The sequence below is a fragment of the Pezoporus occidentalis genome, unplaced genomic scaffold (assembly GCF_034315485.1).
Source record: "Pezoporus occidentalis ecotype Australia unplaced genomic scaffold, CSIRO_AGI_Poc_V1 ctg86, whole genome shotgun sequence".
Taxonomy (NCBI): domain Eukaryota; kingdom Metazoa; phylum Chordata; class Aves; order Psittaciformes; family Psittacidae; genus Pezoporus; species Pezoporus occidentalis.
Window position 1 is genome coordinate 4,239,633 of NW_026916220.1, and position 23,560 is coordinate 4,263,192.

General features: G+C 40.1%; 1 protein-coding gene across 1 annotated transcript in view; it reads left to right on the plus strand.

Annotated features, from left to right (window-relative positions):
• The first annotated feature begins 938 nt into the window (after positions 1–938).
• The window catches only part of MCCC2 (methylcrotonyl-CoA carboxylase subunit 2), a 40,600-nt gene continuing 17,978 nt past the window's right edge, over positions 939–23,560 (plus strand). The window contains exons 1-7 of the mRNA XM_062604516.1: positions 939–1,135; positions 5,222–5,288; positions 9,774–9,858; positions 10,104–10,205; positions 10,797–10,924; positions 12,179–12,291; positions 17,317–17,430. Of these exons, the coding sequence (XP_062460500.1) occupies positions 1,004–1,135; positions 5,222–5,288; positions 9,774–9,858; positions 10,104–10,205; positions 10,797–10,924; positions 12,179–12,291; positions 17,317–17,430 (741 nt within the window). The 5' untranslated portion in view covers positions 939–1,003. The remainder of the gene's footprint in view (positions 1,136–5,221; positions 5,289–9,773; positions 9,859–10,103; positions 10,206–10,796; positions 10,925–12,178; positions 12,292–17,316; positions 17,431–23,560) is intronic.

Consider the following 23,560-nt stretch of genomic DNA (forward strand, 5'->3'; position numbering starts at 1 on the left):
GTAAGTCACATGCACTTTCTTAGAGGGCTTTGGATTTGTTTGGATTTTTTTTTTCCTTAAGAACAAATTTAATTTGAATAAAGATAAGACCACTTTGTGTTCTGTTTGTGTATGAAAGTTTTATAATGGTGAAGTAGGTAAGAAAAGGTAGAAATCTCAATCCCTATTAGTTTAGCATTTCTGTGAAGATGTGGCATAAGACTGCTTTGCTTAGAGTTGTCCAACATCCTGTATTGCTTCTTATATCTGTTTCAAAGAAAGTAGTCATATTCTCTGCTATGAATCATGTGAATAAATTATTTTATATTGCCTCTGTATCCCTTTCTTGGAATATCATTTGTAGTTTTTAAATGCTCATAGGTATAGTAAGTGAATGAAACTGTAGGCTAAGTAGATGGCTGAAGCTCTGACTGCAGCACTGGGGTGCACACGGTGGTAACAGACTAAGTACATTTGAACAGGGGTTATGTGGTGGGTGTCTCTGGTTTGAGGTTATGTTTTAGCATACAGCCTAATTGATTTTGTACCAGGCTTCACACCGCTTTCTCTGTGTAAATACAAAATAAAACTGGAATGCTGGAAAACAGCAAAGCTTTCACACAAGGGACAATAGAAAAAAAAAATAAATGATCTGTCACTCTTGCTGTAGCATCTCAGCCGTTCTGCAGGTAACAAAAGGGCAAGGGCTCTTCGGGGGTGCACAAATGTGTATTCCCGTCTGGGAACAAATGGCTTCCAACGGAAGTTCTTCAGCGTCGTCTTGCAGCCTGGGCCCGGGGGGGGGGGTTGCGGTACTCTGTCGCTGACCGGCAAAGGGAAAGCCTTTAGCGTTGTTGAGTTCGGTTCTCACAGTCACAGCCGCGACCGGCGGCACGGGGCACCGCAGGTAACGACGCTGCAGCCAAGCCCGGTCCCACGGCCCCGCTGATGCCCATTGGCTGCGGGGGGGGGAGTGGCGCCGCGGGCCTGGGACTGCCGGCTCGGCTCGACGCGCGGCGCCGCCATGCTGCTGGGCTCCCGGCGGCTGCTGGGCCGCTGGCAGCTGCTGAGAACAACCCCACCAGCCCGCGGCTACCGGGGTGAAGCGGTGGCAGCGGTGGGGTCGCCCCCCGACGCGGGCTCCGCTGTCTACCAGGTAGGCCAGCCCGGGCCCCCTGCCGCCTGCTGGGTCGCGGACGGGAGACTCCGGTGGGGAGCCATGGGCGGGCAGCGGTGTCCACCCCCGGGATCTGCGGGAGTCCAGATCTGGTCTTCCCGCTGCTAGGGCGGCCGGGCTGGGAGCTGACGCTGCCGGCCTAGCCCCGGCCTGCAACTCGGCGGCATCCCACTTCCTCGCCCTCGTGTGGCGAGCCGGCCGCCTGCTGAGGGGAGGCCCCATCTGCGAGACGCAGGCTGCGAGGGGCAGCGGAACTCGGCGGCGAGTGGGCCTCGGGGTCACTGCTTCGGTGGCGCTGTGGTGTGGGTGCGGCAGCGGCGTTACAGCTGGTGTGACCGCGGCCGTGTCACGCACAGTCTGCGGTCAGCCCGGGGTCGCCTCGTACGGCTCGGTTTTACCGCGCTGCTCCCGCTGACCGCCGCTTTCAGTGCTGAGGTCTCTAGCTAATGCTGAGCGCAGAGGTGCCACGAAAGAGACTTTGGGTTTGTACTGTCGGCTGCTTCAGTATGGATGTTTTTACCTGTCTTATTTTTAAATCAGAATGCCAGCAGCAGCAGAAGAAATCATGTCTGGAACCATAGATCGCATTCCACTTGTCTTCATGAAGAAAACAGTACTTGTGTCTGGTGTAAATTGTTTTGGTTTTTTTTATGGGGCATTACTAGCACAGAAAAACATGGAATGGTTTGGTTTGGAAGGGGCCTTAAAGCTAATCTAGTTCCAACCTCCTGCAACAGCATGGAGCCCACCTTCCACTAGACCAGACTGGTCCAAGCCCCATGCAACCTGGCCTTGAACACTGCCAGGGATGGGGCAGCCACAGCTTCTCTGGGCAACCTGTGCAAGTGCCTCACCACCCTCACAGGGAAGAGCTTCTTCCTTATATCTAATCTGAATCTCCCTTTTGTCATCTTAAAGCCATTCTCCCTTGTCCTGTCAGTACATGCCCTTGTAAAAAGTCCGTCTCCAGACACCATGCAGGACCCCTTTAGTCACTGGAAGCTGCACTAAGGTCTCTCCAGAGCCTCTCTTCTTCAGGCCAAACAAGTCCAACTCTTTCAGCCTGTTTTTCCATAGCAGAGGTGCTCCAGCCCCCTGATCGTCTCCGTGGCCTTCTCTGGAGTCGCTCCAACAGCTCCATGTTTCTCTTGTGTTGAGGGCCCTAGAGCTGGATGTAGTACTGCAGGGGGAAGTCTCACCAGAGCAGAGCAGAGAGGGAGAGTCTCCTCCCTTGACCTGTTGCTGATGCAACACACCGTATCAGCTGCATCGTATTTATATTGTCGTCATCATGTTCAGGAAAAAAATTGGGTTACAGTTTAGGCTGAGAAAAACACAACTTTGGTGTGGATCAAAACTGGCAGGAGGGCATGCATTTGCTTTCATGTTTGTTCCAAGTCAAATATCTAAACGGCAAGTGAAGCAACTCTTCCTGACTTAAATGGTGCCTTTGGTTCTGCGTTTGGTTTTGCAGAAACTAAACTTGGGGACTTAAGTTAGGTGACTTAGAAACTTCTGTGGAATTTCAGTATGTGTTTATATATACCCATGTACAAAACTTGTGCATGTGGAGTGGGTGTATATATATATGTGTGTGTGTGTGCGTATTTGTGTTTAGCGTACCAAAACTCCCAAGAAGTAGTATTTTAATAAATGTGTTTGCTCAGCTAAGCTGTTGCTAGGTTTGTGTTTGTGAGTGTGTATCTTTCCATCCCAAAAGCAAGGCTCGTAAAGTAGCTAATGGTGTTAGTATTTGGTAGAAATAATTTACAGAGCACTGTAAACACATGTGGTGCTTTACAGACACAGATGTCCCTGCTATGAGGCACTTCACCATCTGAAACAAAAGTAATACAGGGAATAAAGGTGCAAACACATGAAGGCATAAGGATATGTGTTAAAGGTCTTGTCTTCTTTAGCTAATGTTTGTGTTTCCTGGCTGTGAATTCAGCCAGGCACCTTTACCTTCATAATATAAACTCTTTTTCAAACCAGTCAAGTGAAAATGCAATCTAAAGAGAGTCTGAATTCTGGGAAATCTGTGTGAATATTCCAGGGTTTAGATTTTGCAGCCACTTAGTTCATGTAGCAGTAATTCAGTTAGCCTGTGTAATAACTGCAGGATTAGTCTCTAGGTTTTGACTCTTGTTTTTTCTTTAATGTTTCTAGAAGCCCTCATGTTAACGGCAGGATTTTACAGAACTTACTGGTGCAAGGGCAAGTTTCCAGAACAACTTGTGTCACTTCACTGGCCTTTTTGTCATTAATTAATGAAAAGCTCACAAATATATGGTGGAACTAACACGGTTGTTGCTGAGAGGAGCCTTTTCTGTGTGTATTCAAAACCTACTGTAAGATTCCAGGGCATGTTTTCCTTTGTAAAGTCTAATGATGCTGTGTTCTGGTTAAAGGCACGAAAGATAAGGCTAGAAATTAAGTGAGTTTAAGCAACTGTAATATTTGAATACACTTCTTTTATAGGTTATCTGAATCATCCTTTCACAGTGTTTTATGTAGAGTAGCTAAAGCAGCTACCGTAATTTGTTAATTCAGAAGCTAGTAAGCCTGTGATTGCAATTGCTGTGCCCCTTTTAATTTGCTTTGCCATTTTTAGCTGGGTTTATTTGGTTTGTTTTTTTTTCTATGTTAAAGGTGAGTTTTTAAGCTCAGTACTGTGTGCAAAAAGTAAGTGTATTTAGAGAAAACAGGCTGAGTGGACAAAGCGAATTAGGGAAAATACATGCGTAATGCTGCGAAGTGAGCCAGCTGGGCAAGCTGAACACATACAGTAGAAGTGGGTGTTGTGACAACTGCAGATTTTTGAAAGTGTGGAATTACAATGGCTGTTTCACAGACTTTTCACAGGGAAAAACAGTTAACTTGTAAACAGTGTCTTTTGCAAAGGATTAAAAGTAGGTTTTAGTTCCTTCAGTGCTGCTGGTGGTTGTGTGGCCACAGTAGCTGCTGTAGTCTCTCCTAGGAGCATCAGAGTCAAGTTAACATGACATGTCTTGTTTTGTTCTTAGCTTTTGGGATACTGCCACAGTGATGAAACTGGCTTGAATGCAGTGTCTGTGTACGTGGTTTTATTCCTTCCTCCTTTGCATCTTGGTGCCTTTCAGTGACCAACACAGAGCTGAACAAACTTAACTGCAACACTTGTTGTTTTTAGGGGAAATCTTAATTGTGAGTGTTTGAGTCTGAATATAAAGAGTCACCAGATTTTTATTTTTTCTGGCAAAGTAGACTAACATCTTCTAAATGAGAATTAGATAAGGCAGTATGATTTTATTTTCTTAATGCAGCAGTTACTATATGTATCTGGAGTTTCACTTTTTGGAGAGGTAACATAGCTATTTGGGAAAAAAAACAAAAACAAACCAACAGTTTAAGCTTGACTTTTAATTTGTAAGAAATGGTAAACAACTGCTGTAATAAGCGCACAGAGCTTCTGATAGAAGTTGTGAGCTCAGTACTGGATCAGTCATATTGAGAACTAAGAAGACCAGACTTTTATGTTTTTTAAAAGCGTTATCTCTGTGTTCTACCTGAACAAGAATATAAAAACATTAACCAAATTCTATTTGGTCTAGGTCATTCATCTTTTGGTATAAAACACAAAATAAGACATAAAGACATATAACAGACATAAATTAGCATAATTAATTTAATAATTAGCATAAATGAATTTAATCCACATGATGCTTTTTACAAAACTAGATTAAAAAAGCAAACCTGTACTAATGAACAAAACCTGAAAAATAGCACTTCAACTCTATAATGGATAATTCTGGTTTTATTTATTAAATTTGGAACTAGACTTTTACAACCCTAACATGCTCAGAGTTTTTTAGTGTTTTTATTAAATGCGTTGGGATGCGTGAGGAAAGACAATACATAGGTAGAAATGTTCTTACTTAAAAGCCAATACAGATTTGTTTAATGGTATTTAATAAGGTAAAGTGAAATTTGGAAGAGAAATAAATCTTGAACCTTCTATGCTTTATTAAAAAGCAGTACTGTCATTCTTGATTAAACATAAAATGCTGTTTGTTCTCCACTTAGGAAAACTATGAACGAATGAAGGCACTGGTAACTGAACTCCAACAGCAAGCAGAAAAAATCAGATTAGGTAAGTATGGTAGATTTTAGAACACGTGCTCTAAACACTGGTTTAGTTTCGTCCAAAAAACAGTTTATTTTTTATAGATGTATCTTCATCAATCAGTTCATTCAGATACAGCGTCCTTGCTGGATTATAGTAGTCATGCTGAAATTTTAGCCATCTATTTTAATCTAGATTTACCACCTCATGACATCTGAAAATCTTAAAAAGTTTATGTACAAGCTGGTTCAAAATTTAGTTGTTGGTTTGTTGAGATTTTTTTTTTTTTAAAGCAACTCAGGCTAGCTAAGAAAAATGTCCATACCACTAGCACTTCTTTATTTACCACAATATCAAGTGTTTTATCATGCTTTTTTGCTTGCCAGTTGAACATCAGAGCAATATCGTAATGCAAGCAAATCCATAAATTACTGAAAGCAGGCATAAATAAAAACAAGACTGATTAGTCAAATGGAAGATTAATTTCATTGTCAGAGGGGCAAAAAGTAAGCAGGAAGGTAGTGAAAACTGGATATTTAGAATTGGTTAATTTTTAATCATTAAAATCTTAATGGAATGTATGCTTCTAATGGCAGTAATTTTTGAAAATAGGGTTATTAATAAAAGGCTTTTACTGATAAGCACTTCACCTGCTTCCTTGCTTCATCCACTGCTGCCTGCTTTTGTGACAGATTGGTTTGGCTAATGTGATTCTGTTCAAGTTGCATGTCAGTTTCTTCATGTGGAAAGAGGATTTTCATAGGATTATAGAGTCATTTAGGCTGGAAAAAACCTTTGAGATCATCAAGTCTAGCAGTTAACCCAGCATTGCCAAGTCCACCACTAAACCATGTCCCTAAGCAGAACACCTGCAAGTCTCTTAAATGCCTTCAGGAATGTGACTCAGCCACTTCCCTGAGCAGCCTGTTCCTATGCTTGACAACCTTTTTGGTGAAGAGATTTTTCCAGATATCCAGTTTAACACCACCACCCCCCACACCCCCCCCCCCCCCGCGGGGAGCAATTTGAGGCCATTTCCTCTCATTGTATTTCCTGGGAGAAGAGACCAACCTCACCTCACTACAATCTCCTTTCAGGAAGTCGTAGAGAGCAATAAGGTCCCTCCTTAGCCTTCTCTTCTCCAGACTAACACACCCCACCCCCCTCCCCCCATTCCCTCAGCCGTTCTTCATCACACTTGTGCTCCAGACCCTTCACCAGCTTTGTTGCCCTTCTCTGGACCCACTCCAGCACCAAAATGTCTCTCTTGTAGTGAGGGGCCCAGAGCTGAACACAGGATTTGAGGTGCAGCCTCACCAGTGCAGTACAGGGGGATGATCACTGCCCTGGCCCCGCTGGCCACGCTGTTGCTGATACAGGCCAGGATGCTGTTGGCCTTCTTGACTGGCTGGGCACAAGCTGGCTCATGTTCAGGCATCAGTCAGCACCTCCAGGCCCTTTTCCATGAGTAGCTTTCCAGCGACTCTTCCCTAAGCCTGTAGTGTTGCACAGGGTTATTGTGGCCCAAGTGCAGGACCCAGCCTTGTTGAGCCTCATACTACTGGCCACAGTCCATCAATCCAGCCTGTCCACATCCCCCTGTAGAGCCTTTGTACTCTCAAAGGGACACCCCTAACTTGGTGTCATTTGCATATTACTGAGGGTGTACTTGATCTCCTCATCCAGATCACTACTACAGATATTAAACAGAACTGGCTCCAGTACTGAGCCCTGGGGAACACCGGTTGTGGCCAGCAACCAGCTGGATTTAACTCCATTCACCACGATACTTTGGGCCCAGCTGTCTGGCCAGTTTTTTACCCAGCAAAGAGTACATGCATCCAAGCTGTGAGCAGCCAGTTTCTCCTTAGGAATGTTGGGGGAAGTAGTGTTAAAGACTACTAAATTCCAGGTAAACAACACCCACAGCCTTTCCCTCATCCACTAAGTGGGTCACCTTGCCATAGAAAGGCTTGTGTGTGTCTCAGTGGTGTAGCAGGTCACTCATCATTTCCCCTTGGATTATGGGGGGGGTTCATTTTGCTCCCAATCCCGGTCTTCCAGCTCAGTGTGCTGAGTACCCAGAGAGCAACAGGTCTTACTGATAAAGGCTGAGGCATTAAGTATCTAAGCCTTTTCCTCATCCTTTGTCACTATGTTTCCACCTGCATTCAGTAGAGGATGGAGACTTTTCTTAGCCCTCCTTCTGCTGCTGATGTATTTACAGAAACATTTTTTATAGTTTTTTAGGTCAGGGTCTTTTAAAAGACCTTAGCTGTATTTGTGCTGGCAAACAAAAGCAAGTCTGTAATAGTTTGTAAGATTGAAATCTGTTTCATTGTTTTAAGACTACCTGAATTAAGTATAGTTTACTATAATTAATGTGGACAATAAAATTAAAATGGTTTATAATTGCTTAACTTTGCTGCCAGAGATTGAACACGCAGCTTTAATTCTTCTCTTCTTGTTTCCACCGTAATGCTGTTTGCTCTTCATGGTTTCTTATATAATGCAGTTTCTTTTATGGCTTTGGAATAAAGCACAGTTAAGATTTTGTGCTTAGTCTTTTTCTTGCTGTGCAGCAAAGCTCCAGGATATCCTGAGGAGATGCTGAAACACTTGGACTACCTCTGTCTTTTATTTGGTATAGAGACTTCAGCAATTCCCTGTGTGGCCCGTGAGATAATGATGATTGCCATCTTCACTGCTGTTTTCCTGTTCTTGCCTGTTACATAATAATAGGACAAGAACATGGCCCTCATCTTTCTTCCATCTAGGTAGCTCCACCAGGGTGTTAATACACTATTTTGAGTGACATCAGTCGAGCTTGCTTTGCCCATCATTTAAGTATGAGAGGAATTAGGTACTTATGTTGAATACATCTGAAGGATAAGTGCAACGCCTTTTTTCTTAGTAAAAGCTGTCTTTCAGAGGATGAGCTCTTGCTTAAGGTCTTTGTAAGGAATATAATGAATGCTTCATTCTTTGTTTTCTGTTTCAGTGGATAAGGCTTTTATGAACCCATATCCCATTCTCCTGAGTAATCCTCAGCTGTGCAACAAGAAGGTGGCCCCTGCCATCACAGAATTTATAGGCTATGATAAATTACAACAGATGGATTTCTGATAACAAGCACAAGAAGCGACTTGAGATACTTCTAGTTTCTGTGACTAACAGCAATCATAGCGTATCAGCAGCCACAGTGAAGTTCTTATAGACATTATTGTAAAGGAGAAATTAAAGAAAGGATTTCAAATTAAATGTCTCCAAATTTGTTCCATTGCCAGGGGTGCTGCTTCTCAGTCTGCAGAATAGACGTCATCTTAGGGTAAAGCAAAGGTCTGGATCTTGGTCAAGAAATATTCAGTAGAATGGCTACAAGGCCTGGAGGGCAAGCATTTATGACTAGTTTGTAAAGAGCAGGAATGTACAGAGATGCATGAAGTCACAGAATGGGAAATTATTTTCACAGCATCACTGTGGGTGTAAATGGGAAAGGCAAGATGGAAGTCAGGAAAAATATTGTAGATGGGGGATGCTGAGAATTTGGATGAGAGTATTAGCTCTGTAGGTGGATATGAGAGGTTGTATCTTAAGAAACTTGTACAGAAATTCTCAAGATTTAGATTTAGGCTGGATACACAGACCTAATGAACAGGCTCAATCAGAAATAAATTGTGGAGTTTCTGGCATGCCTGATGGGTAGGAAATAAGGTGCGTAGTGATCAAGGAAGGAGGTGAGCATAAAGGCTTGAAAGGCAGGCTTAAAAGCTCTGTTTCAGTGGTGCTTAGATGACAAAGAGATCTTGAAGTCTCAGGAAAAATGTTATCAAAATAGCACTTTTTTATTTTGGACAGAGGAGACAGACTGATGAGGTGGATCAGTGATCTGTCTACATAGAGAGACAATGTTTGTATAAGCTGTTGTAAAGAGGCTGAAGTGTGTCAACAAATCTTAGGTACTGAATGACAGAAAGCTCTAGAGAGCAAAAGATATGATTTAGGATGACCTCAAATAAAGGGTTGAAATGAAGCAAAGATACACTTGATATTAAATGCTGTCTGAATGAACAATTCTTACAGTTTTGGAGTGATCTAAGAAAATGAATCCAGATTGTGTTGAGTCTTTCAAGACTGGAATCAGCATAGCTATTTTGAACCAATTTGGGGGAACAGTAAGTAGTTCTTACTGCTGTGCCTTTGTGTGTTCGTGTTTTTAGCCCTTTGATTTGTTGCCAAGCAGTGGGGGAAGGTTTCAGACAGCTATTTATTAAAATATGTACCTCAAGACTACTATCAAAAATGAGGGGGAAAATGCAGTAGATTATGAAAAGTGAGCTTTCTTATCAGTATCTTAAATCTGTTTGAAGTAGAAACCATTATTTATTAAATTTGTTGCTAAGGTCCATACTTCAAAACTGGGAACTCACAGTGCTTCCATTTGAAGTTTTAATATAAGTGGTGATTTATCTGTGTCCTTTGTAAATTTAACAATTTACTACCGTATCACAGGAGGTGGAGAAAAAGCTCGTAAGCTTCACACATCAAGAGGAAAACTGTTACCCAGAGAGAGAATTGACAGGCTTATTGATCCTGGGTAGGTATTTTGGTTTTTAAAAAATATTTCTCTTTTGTGGGTAGATACTCCAATAGACTTGTTTTTTCTTTAAATTCCATAAACACTGGCAAATTAACACAGTGGAGATTTTACAGTGTTCTTCAAAATAGTCACCTCTCCTAAAAAAAAAATCTTGTTTTTAAAAATTTAACCTTTTAAATGAGATTCAGTGACAAATTTGGCCAATTCATTTTTAAAATTGCCTTCTGTTTGTCATCATTCAGGTCTCCATTCTTGGAGTTCTCCCAGTTTGCAGGTTACCAGTTGTATGGTAATGAAGAGGTACCAGCAGCAGGCATTATCACAGGCATTGGACGAGTATCTGGGTGAGAGATACCAGTGATCTATATTACTGATGATATGAAATGGAAGGAGGTATAATTTTGTTCAGTTTCCAGTATTAAGCTATTAGCACTTTTTAGTCTTTCAGTTTTTGACCCAGAAAAAATCATCAATGTTGGTATCTTAATTTATTCAGTCTTAGCTAAAAGAAAGTGATTTTGTATGGTTTTTTTTTTTTAGTTAGTGTATCCCATATTAAAGCGGAACACATACAGAGTTTCCCGTGTCCAATGAAGGAAAGAGATTAATGTATCACTAAATACCTACAGCAATTTAAAAAAAATTGGGTGGTATCTGAGGCTTAGAATTAATTTTGCTCACTAAAGATACCTCCAAAACTGATGTTGAAATTAAATACGATGCTATAGAGCTTTGTTTTAGGGAGTTAAGGGACTGTGAAACAGGACATGATAGTGCTGAGACTGCAGTTACAGTGTTCATTTGATGGAGTACAGGTGAGGAGGACTCTGAGCATCAGGACTTTGAGAGTCCATGGCATGTTGCAGATCTTAACCAACAGACATACTTACTCATTAGAAATATTTTTCTCTCTCATAAGGTTGTTTTATTTTTAGGGTGGAATGCTTGATTGTTGCTAATGATGCTACTGTCAAAGGTGGTACTTATTATCCCATCACTGTTAAGAAACATCTACGAGCTCAAGAAATTGCAATGCAAAACCATCTCCCTTGCCTGTATTTGGGTAAGTTCCACTGCAGAAATAGCAGATGTCCTTTGTTAAGGGGAGCTGGGCATGTCTAGATAAGATGCTGCTTCTTTAAATAAACATTTTGGAGATTGATGTGTCCCCAGATCTGACTAACCAGGTATGTATTTTAGACACACATACTCGAATGTATTTTTACCAGTACTGTGTGACCTCTGCGAATTGGTGGCAAGTCTTAACTGGAGGGTACCCGTAGCTTCTCAACACTCTATTCTGCACTGCTGTAAGGGTGGGTTCATAAGGAACAAACGCAATTATGCCACTGTATCACTTACTCCTTTCCCTTATGTTGTGCAATCAAGAGGGAGTGTTCCGTTGACATGTAAGTTTCATGCCATTTGAACTGCCTTTTCCCTCTGTGTTAGCTTCCTAGATGTTAATTCTGATGCAGATACCTGATGTTACTGATGTGGGCATCTTCTTTTGTGTTAAGGGATGGCCCATTTCAGAACACTGGTTTGTTGGTCACGTTGGAGCTTGTCTTGATGTTGATTTGGGAGAATGGTTCTGCAACGGCAGGGCTAGGAATGAACATCGTGCTTCAAGACAAAGCTGAATGTAGGGCATTAATGGCTGCAGTCATGAAACATGAGAATGTGCATGTGGACTGCTGCTCATAGGTGAAAATTTATTGCCAGGAGCCAGAGTTCTCATAGATGCTTGGCCTCCATCTGCATTTCCTTCTAGTCTCCTGTCCTTTTTCGGAGTCTTACAACATGATGTAATTCCCTTATTTGGGAGTGGAAAGGTAGATGCAGTTGGGGACCTGTAAGCCAGAGGCAAGGACACATAATAAATGAAGGTTCCTCGAGATAGTGTAAGATCTTTGGTATGTCTGAATAATCAAGGCATGAAAGTACACGATACACTTCCTGAGCTCAAGTGTTGCCCTTTGTGGAACTTGTGTGAGAATTGCAATAGAATAATTGAGTTAAAGTTGTACATTGAAAATGTTCTTAGTTTAAGTGTTTTGCAGTAAGATGAGTTTAGAAGGTTGTATAGGGAGGTGTGATTGCATCTCTTAGCATACTTGAATTTGTTTTGCATTAGAATGGATGTTATTTGTGTGTATGGACATTACTATTTTTCTTTTTTTCTGTCAAGAGTATTCTAATATACCTAGATTCATAGTGATAATAATTGCTGTGTATTTTGAAACATGCAGATACTTTATTAAAAACCTAGATAACACTGTTCAAAGACATGTTAATACATTTTCATTTACTGTAGTTGATTCAGGAGGAGCAAATTTACCTCGGCAAGCTGAAGTATTTCCAGATCGAGATCATTTTGGCCGTATTTTCTATAATCAAGCAGTCATGTCCTCACAAGGAATCCCGCAGGTAATTTGCTTTTATTTCAGAATGAAATGTACTAATTAGTTTTTATGCCTGCTGCCTTTATCTGGTTTCATGCTTTGTTTTAGACAGCACTGTGTTGTGCTGACCTAATGGCCCAGTCTGGAGACTGGAGGCACTGTAAACACAATAACGGTCCACAAGAAGTCATTTATAGTTTTGAAGAAAGTATCTTCTTTCTTTGCCTTAGTGTTAATGACGTGACCTACCTGCTTCTCTCTTGGAGTGGGAGGGGAAAAAGACTTGACAACATGGTAGGTAGGGCCATATGAAGAAGCATTAGGAAATCTCTTGCAACAGTTATCATTCTGCATCAACGCTGTAAAGGTGAGGACCCCTTTGATGATGGCTAGTAAATGAGACATACATTCTACTGATAGGGGTATGCATATACTTATATATCCATTTTATATACTGATGTGCTGTAGGATAAAACTGCCCTAAGAATGAGGCTATTTTCTAATATATTAACAATGCATAGAATTAGTATTAGTCACAGTTCCTGGATTTAGAAGTGGTTTTGTGTCGTGGGTGTTTCAGGAGTGCATTGGGGTCAGTTCTTTGACGCAGATAGAGTGCTAGGGGAAGTGCGCTTCTGAATCTATTAGTCATGAAGAATGTAGGCCCTCTGAGGATGTGACTGCTAATGGCAGCTTTGTCTGCAGTGAAAGTGAGGGCAGAGTATAAGGTCCCAATGGAGGTGAGGAAGGCAGGTAGCAGGATGAAGACGCTCGACTTCAGGAGAGTAGTCTTGGGCTTGTTAAGGGAATTGTCAGCAGGGACCTGAGAGAGGCTGCCAGGAAGGGTGGGGGAAACTTGTCTTCGAAGGTAACCTCCTTCAAATAAAGAAAATGCTTCAGGAAAGCAGACAGTCAGGTCATTCATACAGAATTGTCAAGTCAGTCAGCTCCCAGCCTCTTCATATGGTTGCATAGCCCTCTCATTTACCAGCCTTGTACTCCCGCTTGCAGGCTAAAGAGTTCAAGCTTACTTAGTTGTTACTCCTACAGGAAGTGTTCAATACCTATGACAGTTTACCTTTTCTCAGGTCTCGTTATATTTTTTTGAGATGAAGGAGTCAGACTGCACTGCTCAATGTGTCAACTAATGATGAGTATATACAAAATAGCATAATGATATGTTATTCTGTTAATTCCATTGCCAGTAGCTCCTAACATTTGTGACATTTTTTTGACTGCTGAGCAGTGAGCTGGTGGTTTCCCTGAATTGTCTTAATTTCAAGAGCCTGCTCCTAGGTGTAGTTGTTAAATCAATGCATATCACTTTATATTGGCTGGATGAAAGAAGGTGAAGGAAATTTTCAGAATATTGCATTTGAGAAGAGAAAATGGTTTAGAACATTAGGCTTAGAAGTAGGTGGCGGAACCCCAGGGAGAGTAAAAGTTTAGCTAACTTGCTGTTTTATATGAGTGCTGTCGTGGAAGTGTTTCCACTTCCATGACATACTTGACTGTTGAAATCATCACTAATGTAAAGTGGAAGCAGGACTTTTATTTTCTTCATTCTTACCAACATGTCATTGAGAGGCATAGTTAGGCTGGGACCATTTTTATTTATTCTCTGTGAGAAGCTGCGCTTGTTTGAATCTCCTGATCTTCCAAAGGAGGAATTAGAAGCTAGTATTTCCTTTCAGTATGTAGCAGATACACCAATCAAGGACAGAGTATTCCAACTCCTTTTTACATAGCTGTGCACGATTTCTGAAGAAACTACATTTATTACTTTGGTACCTTTTTGGCATATTTGGGAAACAAGTCAGATTTTGTATCTTTAACTATCTTTTTCTCTACCAAAGAATCCTGAAATCTGTTGTCTCCAGAGAAATCCAGGGCTGAAAATTCCAACAACACACTAAATCTCTTCATAAAGTCTGACATAATTTAGTTTCTACAGTTCTTTTTTTTTTCCCCACAGTAAAAGTGGAGCAATTGTATTAATAAGCTAGATCTCCAGGGGAAAACCACTGTTTGGTTAGATGAAAATATTTAGGGAAAAAGTTTACAAGCTGGCCATCATGCAGAGTCACTGACAGGTCTAGGTTGTACTGTAGATTTATATGTGTGAATAAAATTTGTCCAGGTATTTTTGTGGAACAGTAAGCGTCAAAGGAGACAGTCACAGAGCTGTTTTGCTGAATTATCTTCTTAGGAGAAGCTTTGGTAAGCAGTTTTGCTAGAGAGTGCAATCATAATCTAGTATGGGAGTAGTAATTTTTAGATGTTATGTCAAAGATGGATACATGAAACCAGTTTGGAAGGCTGAAATTACTGATGTTAGGCAGGACCTTTCTAGAAATGCCTGGCCCTAAAGTGATGCTGGTGTTTTCCTGAATATTGTGAAACAACTTTAGTGTAGAGCTCCTTATAAAGTTGAATTTGTTTTTATTTTGTGCTGCAGAAAATATATGGACTCAGAGATCAATATGATCAGACAAAAGCCATTTATTACAAAGCCTTAACCCCTTAAATACTATTTCTTACATGCACTTACAGTGATTTGGCATATTATGTTTGGATACATGTCCTGAAGACCCTTTGCAACTAGCATATAATTGGTTAAGCACAGGTGTGGGAACTTGACCTCGAAAGCTTGCCAACAGTCCACAGTTCTCATTACATCAGTGAATTCTAGCTTCTTCTTATCTTGCTTGCTTAAGCTTCCTTGGGCCTCTCACGGCCTTGCTGTATCTTTCAGGATTATTCAGAGTTTATGTACCAGTTATCCATTCTCCCATGAGAACACTGTCTCCACAATTTTGATTACCATATAGTGTTTTATTAGGAGTAGCATTGTACTTCTATACAATAAAAGCTTAGTGTAGGAAAGATTTGGCTTTTAATAAACCACATTTCTTTTATGGTATGATAAGGTAACTTTCTTAAAATATTTATGGAAGCCTGGGAAAATGTTTTATGGAAGTGCTTCCTTCATTGAACGGATGTAGTACAGGTGTATTTTGTTTGGGAGATGTTTCTATCCTTTGTTTCATTTCAAAAAGGCACTAAATTTGTAAATCTGATACTGATTGTGTGCCAACAGACTGTGTAGCTAGGCTCATCTTCCCTGTCTGGGAGGATGTTTCATTTGGAAATGGTGTTAGGAAGTTATGCTCCCTCTGATTAACCAAGAATTTTGGTTAATTCTTCTGACACAGGATGGTGGGTGTTTTTAGTTTTCTACCTGCCATTCTGTGTTTTGTCCTGCCTGAAGGGTTTGTCGTCCCTTCTCAATATTGCCTTTAAAGTGCTTGTTTGGGGCTTTTTGTTGTTTTTGGGGGGGGGGGGGGGGGGAGGTGTGTCATTATTTTTTCCCCATTGCCTATGGTGCTTTTAATTTTCCTCTCCACTTTTACCTGTGACTAATATATTATACTCCTACTGCAGCTTTAAATTACATTGATGTCTGTGTGGCTGTGAATCAGAAAGCTGTGATTAGCTTCTCATTAGCTGCTTCCTAAGCAATCTCACACTCATATGCTGCATGGATACAATGGGGAGCTGATCAGTGGGTATGAAATACTGTGTGTGCATTCAGAACTGTTGATTTTTATTGCGGTTCTCAGTAATTTCCTATGCAGTAATTCAAGGAAGTCAGGAAGTAGAGCATTAGTTGGGAATTCAAGGTTGTGCTGTTTGACAGGTAGATTTGTTGGTTGTTTTTTTTTCAGTATATAAATATTCTAATTTATATATTAGAAAAAATGACACTTAAAGTTCAAATGCAGGCACATTTTTCAGCATGAACATGGTAAAATGAAGAGTAGGAAAAAACCCCAAATCCTGGGGAAAAAATAAAATTAACTTTTTCCCCAAGTTTGTCCATTTTCTAGGGGCTTATGTTGCTCATATTTACTAGGAGGTACTTATTAAATGCACAACACAAATACTGCAGATTAATCACAAGACTCTGAGTATAGCTTAAGATACTGAAAAAGCTGTTCAGTTTGGTTGTAGCAGGTTGGCATAGTTCATCTACTCCTTTAGATACAGGTAATGTGATTTGGAAGATTTATTTCTGAGTGTATTTCTTTCTTTTAAGAGCAAACATTAAGTTATCATTTAACACAGAACACTGTTAGATGTCACTTTAGAAATATTTCAGAGTCAATATAAAATCACATTATTTAGGGAGAGAGTTGTAGTTGTGGTGGTTGTGCAAGAAAGCCTTTTCCATACGAGTATTCAGTTTCTTCCACTTTACGACGTGTTTTGAAGGCTCCTCTTTGGAGGAGCTCCCCTGAAGGTAACGTTAAGTGAGAAACTTCATTCTCATGATCATACACTGCTGAGATTTTCACCATATTTGGTGTCAAGTCACTTTTGTGAAAATGTCACCAAAATGTTACTGGTAGAAAATGTTCATTAGCTAGATGTTCATCTCAAAATTAGGAAAAAGAATAAAGCAGAGATTATTCATGCTAAAGCCCATAGCGAGATTCTCAACACACCTTGAAAGGGCAGACTTAATTAGTTTATCCATTGAGAACTGAAGTTACATACCAGTAGATGTGAGGAGTTTTCTTCAAATGATGTTAACATTGGTGAAATTAGCCAGTAAGCAACAACTGAAACTCTGACTCTGACTTAAGCATAAATACGAGGAGCAACCTTTAGGTTTCAGCCTTTACATTTCAACCTTTTACCATTCATCGGTAAAAACAAGTTTCATGGTAGAACAAATTTCATGGTAGTTTCATGTGCCTCTTCAAACATTTCATGTATGTAGTTCAGGGTACTTCACATAGGAATTTTCCTGCAGGGCAGCCTGAAAATCGTAGTTTAAGACGCTGCTGAAAACAAGAAAGATTCCCTGTTTTTTAAGAAAATCTTAAATATAAATAAAAAGTTTGCTGTGTCAAGCAGAAATAATCTTGCAGTGCTGACCCAGAAACTGTATTAAGATCAGCACGATATATAATAGTATCATGTGCATTTGCTGTTTTTAAGGGTTGGACAATTCATTAACTTGCGTTTTTTGTTTTCCCAATAGATAGCTGTAGTAATGGGGTCCTGTACAGCAGGAGGAGCATACGTACCTGCAATGGCTGATGAAAGTATTATTGTTGGCAAACAGGGAACAATATTCCTGGGAGGGCCACCGCTGGTAAGGATACTGAAGTTGTAACAAAGCCCCCAAAAAAACTGCGCTGCAAACAATAGTACAACTTAAACTATTGCGACCTTTCTTAGTGAGGTATTTCCAGATATTCTGTAGATTGATTTGCATTTCTTAGATAGATCTGAATGTTTATGTACTTAATTAAATCTCTTCTGTCTATTAGAATTTTATACATAAATCAGACTTTGTTAAGGTATTTTTATAGTACTGCCTTTAGGTTGCTGTGCACATTTTGAATTACAGAAAAGCGTCCTGTATTCCATTATGTACTCTCTAGGTTTGATGTGAAATAAATAAAAATTTCAAGTATGTATATTGTATCTGAGAGTCAGGAACAGAGAACTTCAGAAACAGGACTGGTCTGCTATATTTTATGTCAGTTTACAGACAAAGGAGGTGCACATATGATGGAGTTTGTCGTAATTTCCTTGCTTCCTTAGTAAATAAATTGTTTCTAAGGAAAGTGACCTGACAAGCTCCTGTGAATTGAAACTTGCTTTATTATGAAACTTCCAGTGAAATTTATTACTATTCAAAATATTGCAGGATAAAACATCTTTAAAATTACAGTAGCTTGGCTCGAACAGGAAAGGAAGTCTCAAGTACAGGTTTTTGTTGTTTTTTTTTTAACAGCTGTACTGGTGTATATTCTAGTGTAGGCTGAGTTTTATGGTGATACAAACAGTTAACCTTTGCTGACAAAGATTGTTTTACCCAACACATGCTTTATGAGAAGAAGGGAATTTCCAGGAGTAAATATTACGTTACTGCTAGACCTAACAGGTAAGGCAGCACCCAGCATAACTAATCTAGTCTGAATGAAGTCTGACTGAATAAACTTGCTTTTCTTAAATAGTCAGATATTTGTCTCATTGAACAAACTGGTCTGAGGCAGGACGTTGGCTCTGTTACAGACTTCTGGGATCTTTTAGGGGTGCTTCCTGTGGCAAAGCCAAGTGAAAATCAAACATCTCTCAAAAGTCCTTCCATCTTGAGCAGGCCTAAATGGAGAAATTGCTTTGTAACATCATCGTTAATGAAGATAATGCTCCACTCAATTCCCCTAGTAACAGAAGAGGCAAAGTCTGCTGGAAGTCACTTCTTTCCACCACTCAAGATACTGGGAAGACGTAGCAGGTCTGTGGGAAGGCAACCACTGATGGATTTTTTTGTTGACCAGTTCCTAAGGCATGGCTGTGGTAATTTCCTTAAAAGCATGAAGAATTGACCCTGTAGCATCCTTTAGCATTTACTTTTATAGCACTGCTCAAATTTTCATGGTATGTTTTTGCATTTAATTATTTTCCTTTACTTCAGCTGTTTTTCCACTGGCTCATCTGGATGCTAAAATGTCATCTTGATGCTAAAAGTGTATATTAAACCCTTTTTTCCTTCGAAAGTTTAATGCATAGGTGGATTTTAAACTCTTGTGCAGCTTAAAAAAACCCAAACCAACTTATCATTTATGCAGACATAGTTTTCTGTGGCTGATAAATGGTAATTACTGTTCCAAAACAGAATTTAAATTCAGAATGTAGCCGACATACAGAAAGCAGCAGCAGGGGACACACACCTCTATCTACAAAAATACTTTGTTGTCTACCACAATAAAATAAGGTGTTTAGCTTGAAGTATTTCATTATTTCAGTGGAGGCTTTCCAAGTTGACAAGAACAACAAAGTAATCGTCAAAAGCAGATGAAATAATTAATACCAACAGTGTGATTTAACACTAATTTATTTACTGCATATTACAATTTAGAATTCTAGAATTTCTTTGTCTGTTGGAATTTCTTTGGCAGCAATTATTTCAAACATCTTATCTAGGTCTCTGTTCTTTTCTATATTGTATTGGTCTCTTTCAATTTGTAGTTATAGGTAAACAAAGATAAATCCTCCCTCAAAATTAAGCAGTTTTCACTGTAATTTAGATATTGGGAGTTTTTTGGTAAAGGTGGCATAAATATGAATGAAGATACTAGTTGAGAATAGTATTAATTGAGTGAGTAACATTGGGTGATTCATATATATTTTTGTTGAGATAAAGAAATAAGTACAATGAAAGAAATTAACTTTTACATCAGACTGTTAGTAGCTTGGTTATTGTGTTACAAATAACTGCCCTGGTACCAGGAAGGCCTCAGTCCTTTCTGGGCCCTGCACTGTTCATTGGCTTAGAGCCAGTGGTGTTTAAAGTGGTAGTACTGCCCCTGAGGCTTGCCCAGGTTCAGAGTAATTTGTTGCAGAAGCTCAGTAAGCTGACCAAACTCAGTTCTTCTGACATGGCATTTCCATTGGCAAGAGTGCTGGGGGAGTGCTGTGCACTTTGATTCTGCTTGGAGTTATGTTAGAGCTGGAAAGGTTCATCAGACCTTTGAGGACCCCTTAGCTGCACTGAATAATGTGTTCTGGAGAACCTGCTTAAAGCTGGTTCTTTTCAAGCTCCAGCATTAAGCAGGTTGAAAAAAAAAGACAGCCAGTACCCAGTACTGCCCAGGAAGCTGAACAAAGGGAACCAGACTCTGTTGTTTTAAGAAAATGATAATCATTTAACATGACAAGGGAAATTAGGTTATACGTGCTATCACTGGGAGGTAGCACAGGACATTTTTGCCAGGGTAAGCAGCTGAAAACAGGTGGCCTGAGTCAGTTCTCAAAGGGAGACTTGGCTAGGCAAGCCAGTGACTGCAAGGCTGTTGTGAAGTTAGAAAGGATGAGAGTTTTTCACCACTTCCAGGGGAAGATTTCACAACTATCCTCCAATTTAATTTGTTCCTTAGCAACCTGTAGATGTAATGATCCTTATCTTTGTGCGTATAGATCAAACTTTAATATCACTACCTGTCAGCTTTTCTGTTTGGTAGAGGTTTTCATATTCTCACTGAAAATATTTTGCTCACCCTTGTGTAAGCATCGAAATTACTTCAGATTCCCATAGAAACTTCCATTCCATGTTGTAGCAGATATTGTGTGCCCTGTTCCCCAAAATGTCTCTCCTATATGGAGAAAATTGGATTGAATTTTATCGCTTACCTACCTAAACCAAAACATCCTAAGGAAGCAAAAGAAATTCCCTGATGTTAGTTATAATTAGTCTTGGGATGTGTATGCTAAAAAAAAGTGAATTGTAGGTACAGTCTAAAGTGCAAGTTTCCTTGGCCTTCCTTTTAGAAAGGTGAGGAGTAATGACTTCATGAACAGATAGATCTCAGTGGCAAGAGAAGTGTCACAGTAGTAATAATATATAGGGCCATTCTTCTGTACCCCCCCAAGCTCAGGAATCTGTATCCTCAGTCTTGGTAGCTCAAGGTGCTGTGTTGATGTGTAGGCTTCTCCCTCCCATTGCAGAAGTTTCTGAGTCTCTATTCCCCAGATAAAATTTGCTACTCTCTGTGCTCAGCAGTGAAGGAAAGTCTGGTAAGAGGGATAAGTTTGTCAAATTCATGTATGTTTATGTGCTGGGGACTCTTGTACATGTTAGCCTGATCTATTGTGGGAAATGGACACTTTATGTAAGGTTTGTGTTCATTTTTCCTGATGACTGCTAGCTGAAGTAGCTTAAACAGGGGTTTCTTTACAAATGCTCACATATTTTATCAAGACTGTATTTGCAGTCTGTTAGAGTTTAATTAACTTTAAGAAAGTTTGTACTATTTAAACTAGTTTGTAGAATGCTCTATTGCACTGCAGTACCTGGGAAGGTGATGAAGCAAGTAATCCTGGAAACTATTTCCAAAACCACTGTAGATAAAACGTTGAGTGTGAGTTGTCAGCAGTTATTATAAGGAAATCAGGCCTGACCAGACTGATAGTCCTTTATGCTGAGATAACTGGCTGAGTGGAATCAGAGAAAGCAGTGGATGTTGTCTGTGATGACTTTGATAAATCTTTTAACACTGTCTTCTGGAACATCCTCAACAAATTGTTGAAAGTATGAACTAGGTAAATGGGAGTGACGTGGTCTGAGAACTGGCTGAAATGGCTGGGATCAAGCTGCAGGTCAGTAGTATACCCCAGATGTCATTACTGGGACCAGTACTGTTTAAAACATCTTCATTGATGACCGGGACAACAGTACAAAGTTCACCATCAGAAAATTTGCAGATGCTAAAACCTGTGAGGAGTGGTCAAGAGGACAGATGATTGTGCTGCCTCTCAGAGTAACCTCAGCTGGCTAGAGAAAGGGGCTGAATGGAACCTTTTGAAGTTAAACACAGCAGGCAGATATTCCTTGGAAGGAATAATCCTGGTTACCATAACAGGCTTGGAACCAGCCAGTTGGGAAGATGCCTATCAGGAAAGGCACTGTAGGTCCCAGTGGACACCAAGTTGAACATGAGTCAGCAATGTGCCCTTGCAGCAAAGGCAGCCAGCAATATTCTGTGCATGAAGTAGGGAGAGTGTTTTCGGCAGGTGAAGGGTAGTTATCCTTCCCATCTGCTCAGCACTGGTAAGACACATTGGCAGTGCTAGGTCCAACTCTGGGCTCTCCAGACCAAGAAAGACATGGACATATTTGAGTGAGTCAGTAAGGTCCTGAAGATGATGGAATGACTAAAGTTTCTGTTGTATGACGAGAGGCTGAGAGAGCTGAGACTTCTCAGTCTGTTGAAGGCTTAGGGGGTGTCTGTCTCTGTGTGTGAATACCTAGCAGTGGGGAGTAAAGATAGCAGAGCCTGACTTCTCATTGGTGTCCAGTGACAGGCAGGTCAGGAGGCTAGAGGTCACAAACTGGAATGAGGAAATTCTGTTTAGATGTAAGAAAACACTTATATACTGCAAGGGTGGTCATGCTGAACCAAGTTACCCAGAGAGGTTATGAAGCCTCCATCCCTAAAGATACTAAAAGTCACGATCATGAGCAGCCTCTTCTTGTTGACCCTGCTTTGAGCAGGGGAGTTAAACTAGACGGTCTCCCAGGGTGAGTGACAGACTTCACAACTCCGATCCTGTGATTTGGATAAGGAAAACTTCAGTTCTGTGGAAGATGAAAAAGTCTTTTTTGTAGAGTTTCTTAAAATGAATGTCTAGATTTTGGTACTAATAGAAATCAGTGCTCTATTCAGATTTGTTCAAAGTTCTGCAGTAGTCACAGAATCACAATGTTATAACTGCATACTGTTTCAGATGCGTTGAGAGAGACGTATATTTAATAGAATCATAGAATAGAATCACAGAATCATTTATGTTGGAATACAACCTCAAGATCACCAAGTTAACTATAAACCTAGCACTGCCAAGTCTACAACTAAGCCATGTGTGCTGCATGTATATCTTTTAAACACCTCCAGGGTTGGTGACTCAACCACTTCCCTGGGCAGCCTGTTCCAGTGCTTGAAAACCGTTTTGGTGAAGAGATTTTTCCTTATTTCTCATAAAAGTATGTTCTCCTCTTTGTTGTTTGATGAAGACTCAAGCTAATTATGTCTCTGACTTAAACTTTTCATTAATTCGTATCAGAATGTCACACCTGTATATTACATGAGTAGCCATTCAAATTTAAAAGAAGAAATATCTATACTTAATTTTACAAACTTGACAGTTTGGAAGTGTGTGTGTTTATATATTTATAACTTTAGTGTACTTCAGTTTTAGGCTGAAAACTTGGAAACTGAAATATGTTTTAGAAATTATTATAGTTTTCTCTTCTCTTGTCTCTTACACTACCTCTGTACTCTGTGCGATGAATAATGGTTTCACCAGCTTACAAGGAATCCTTTTCAAGCATTTATGGTTGAGTGGAAATGCGTCAAGAACTGTGTGTTTTTTTAAACATGCAGTAAATGATACTGCTTTGTTTTAAGAAGGAGTTCACTCACTCTTAAATTATACTGTCAGGTCTAAGATTTGACACATGTAGGATTTAATTGTGCATTCCAGGTATTTTTACGGAATCAGCATACTTGATCTGAACAGTTTTATGCCACTAATATGCTTTTTAAAGGAAAATTACTACGTTGTTGTGTGTTTAATGGAAGATTGAGAAAATAAAAGCTGCTAATGATTAATGGTTAACACTTAAATAAGTAAGTTAAAATTCACAGAAGAGTTTGTGTAGAAAAAGCAGTCAAAGAATACTGAGTTTCAACTGAGGTATTGCTTGTTTGAAACAATGA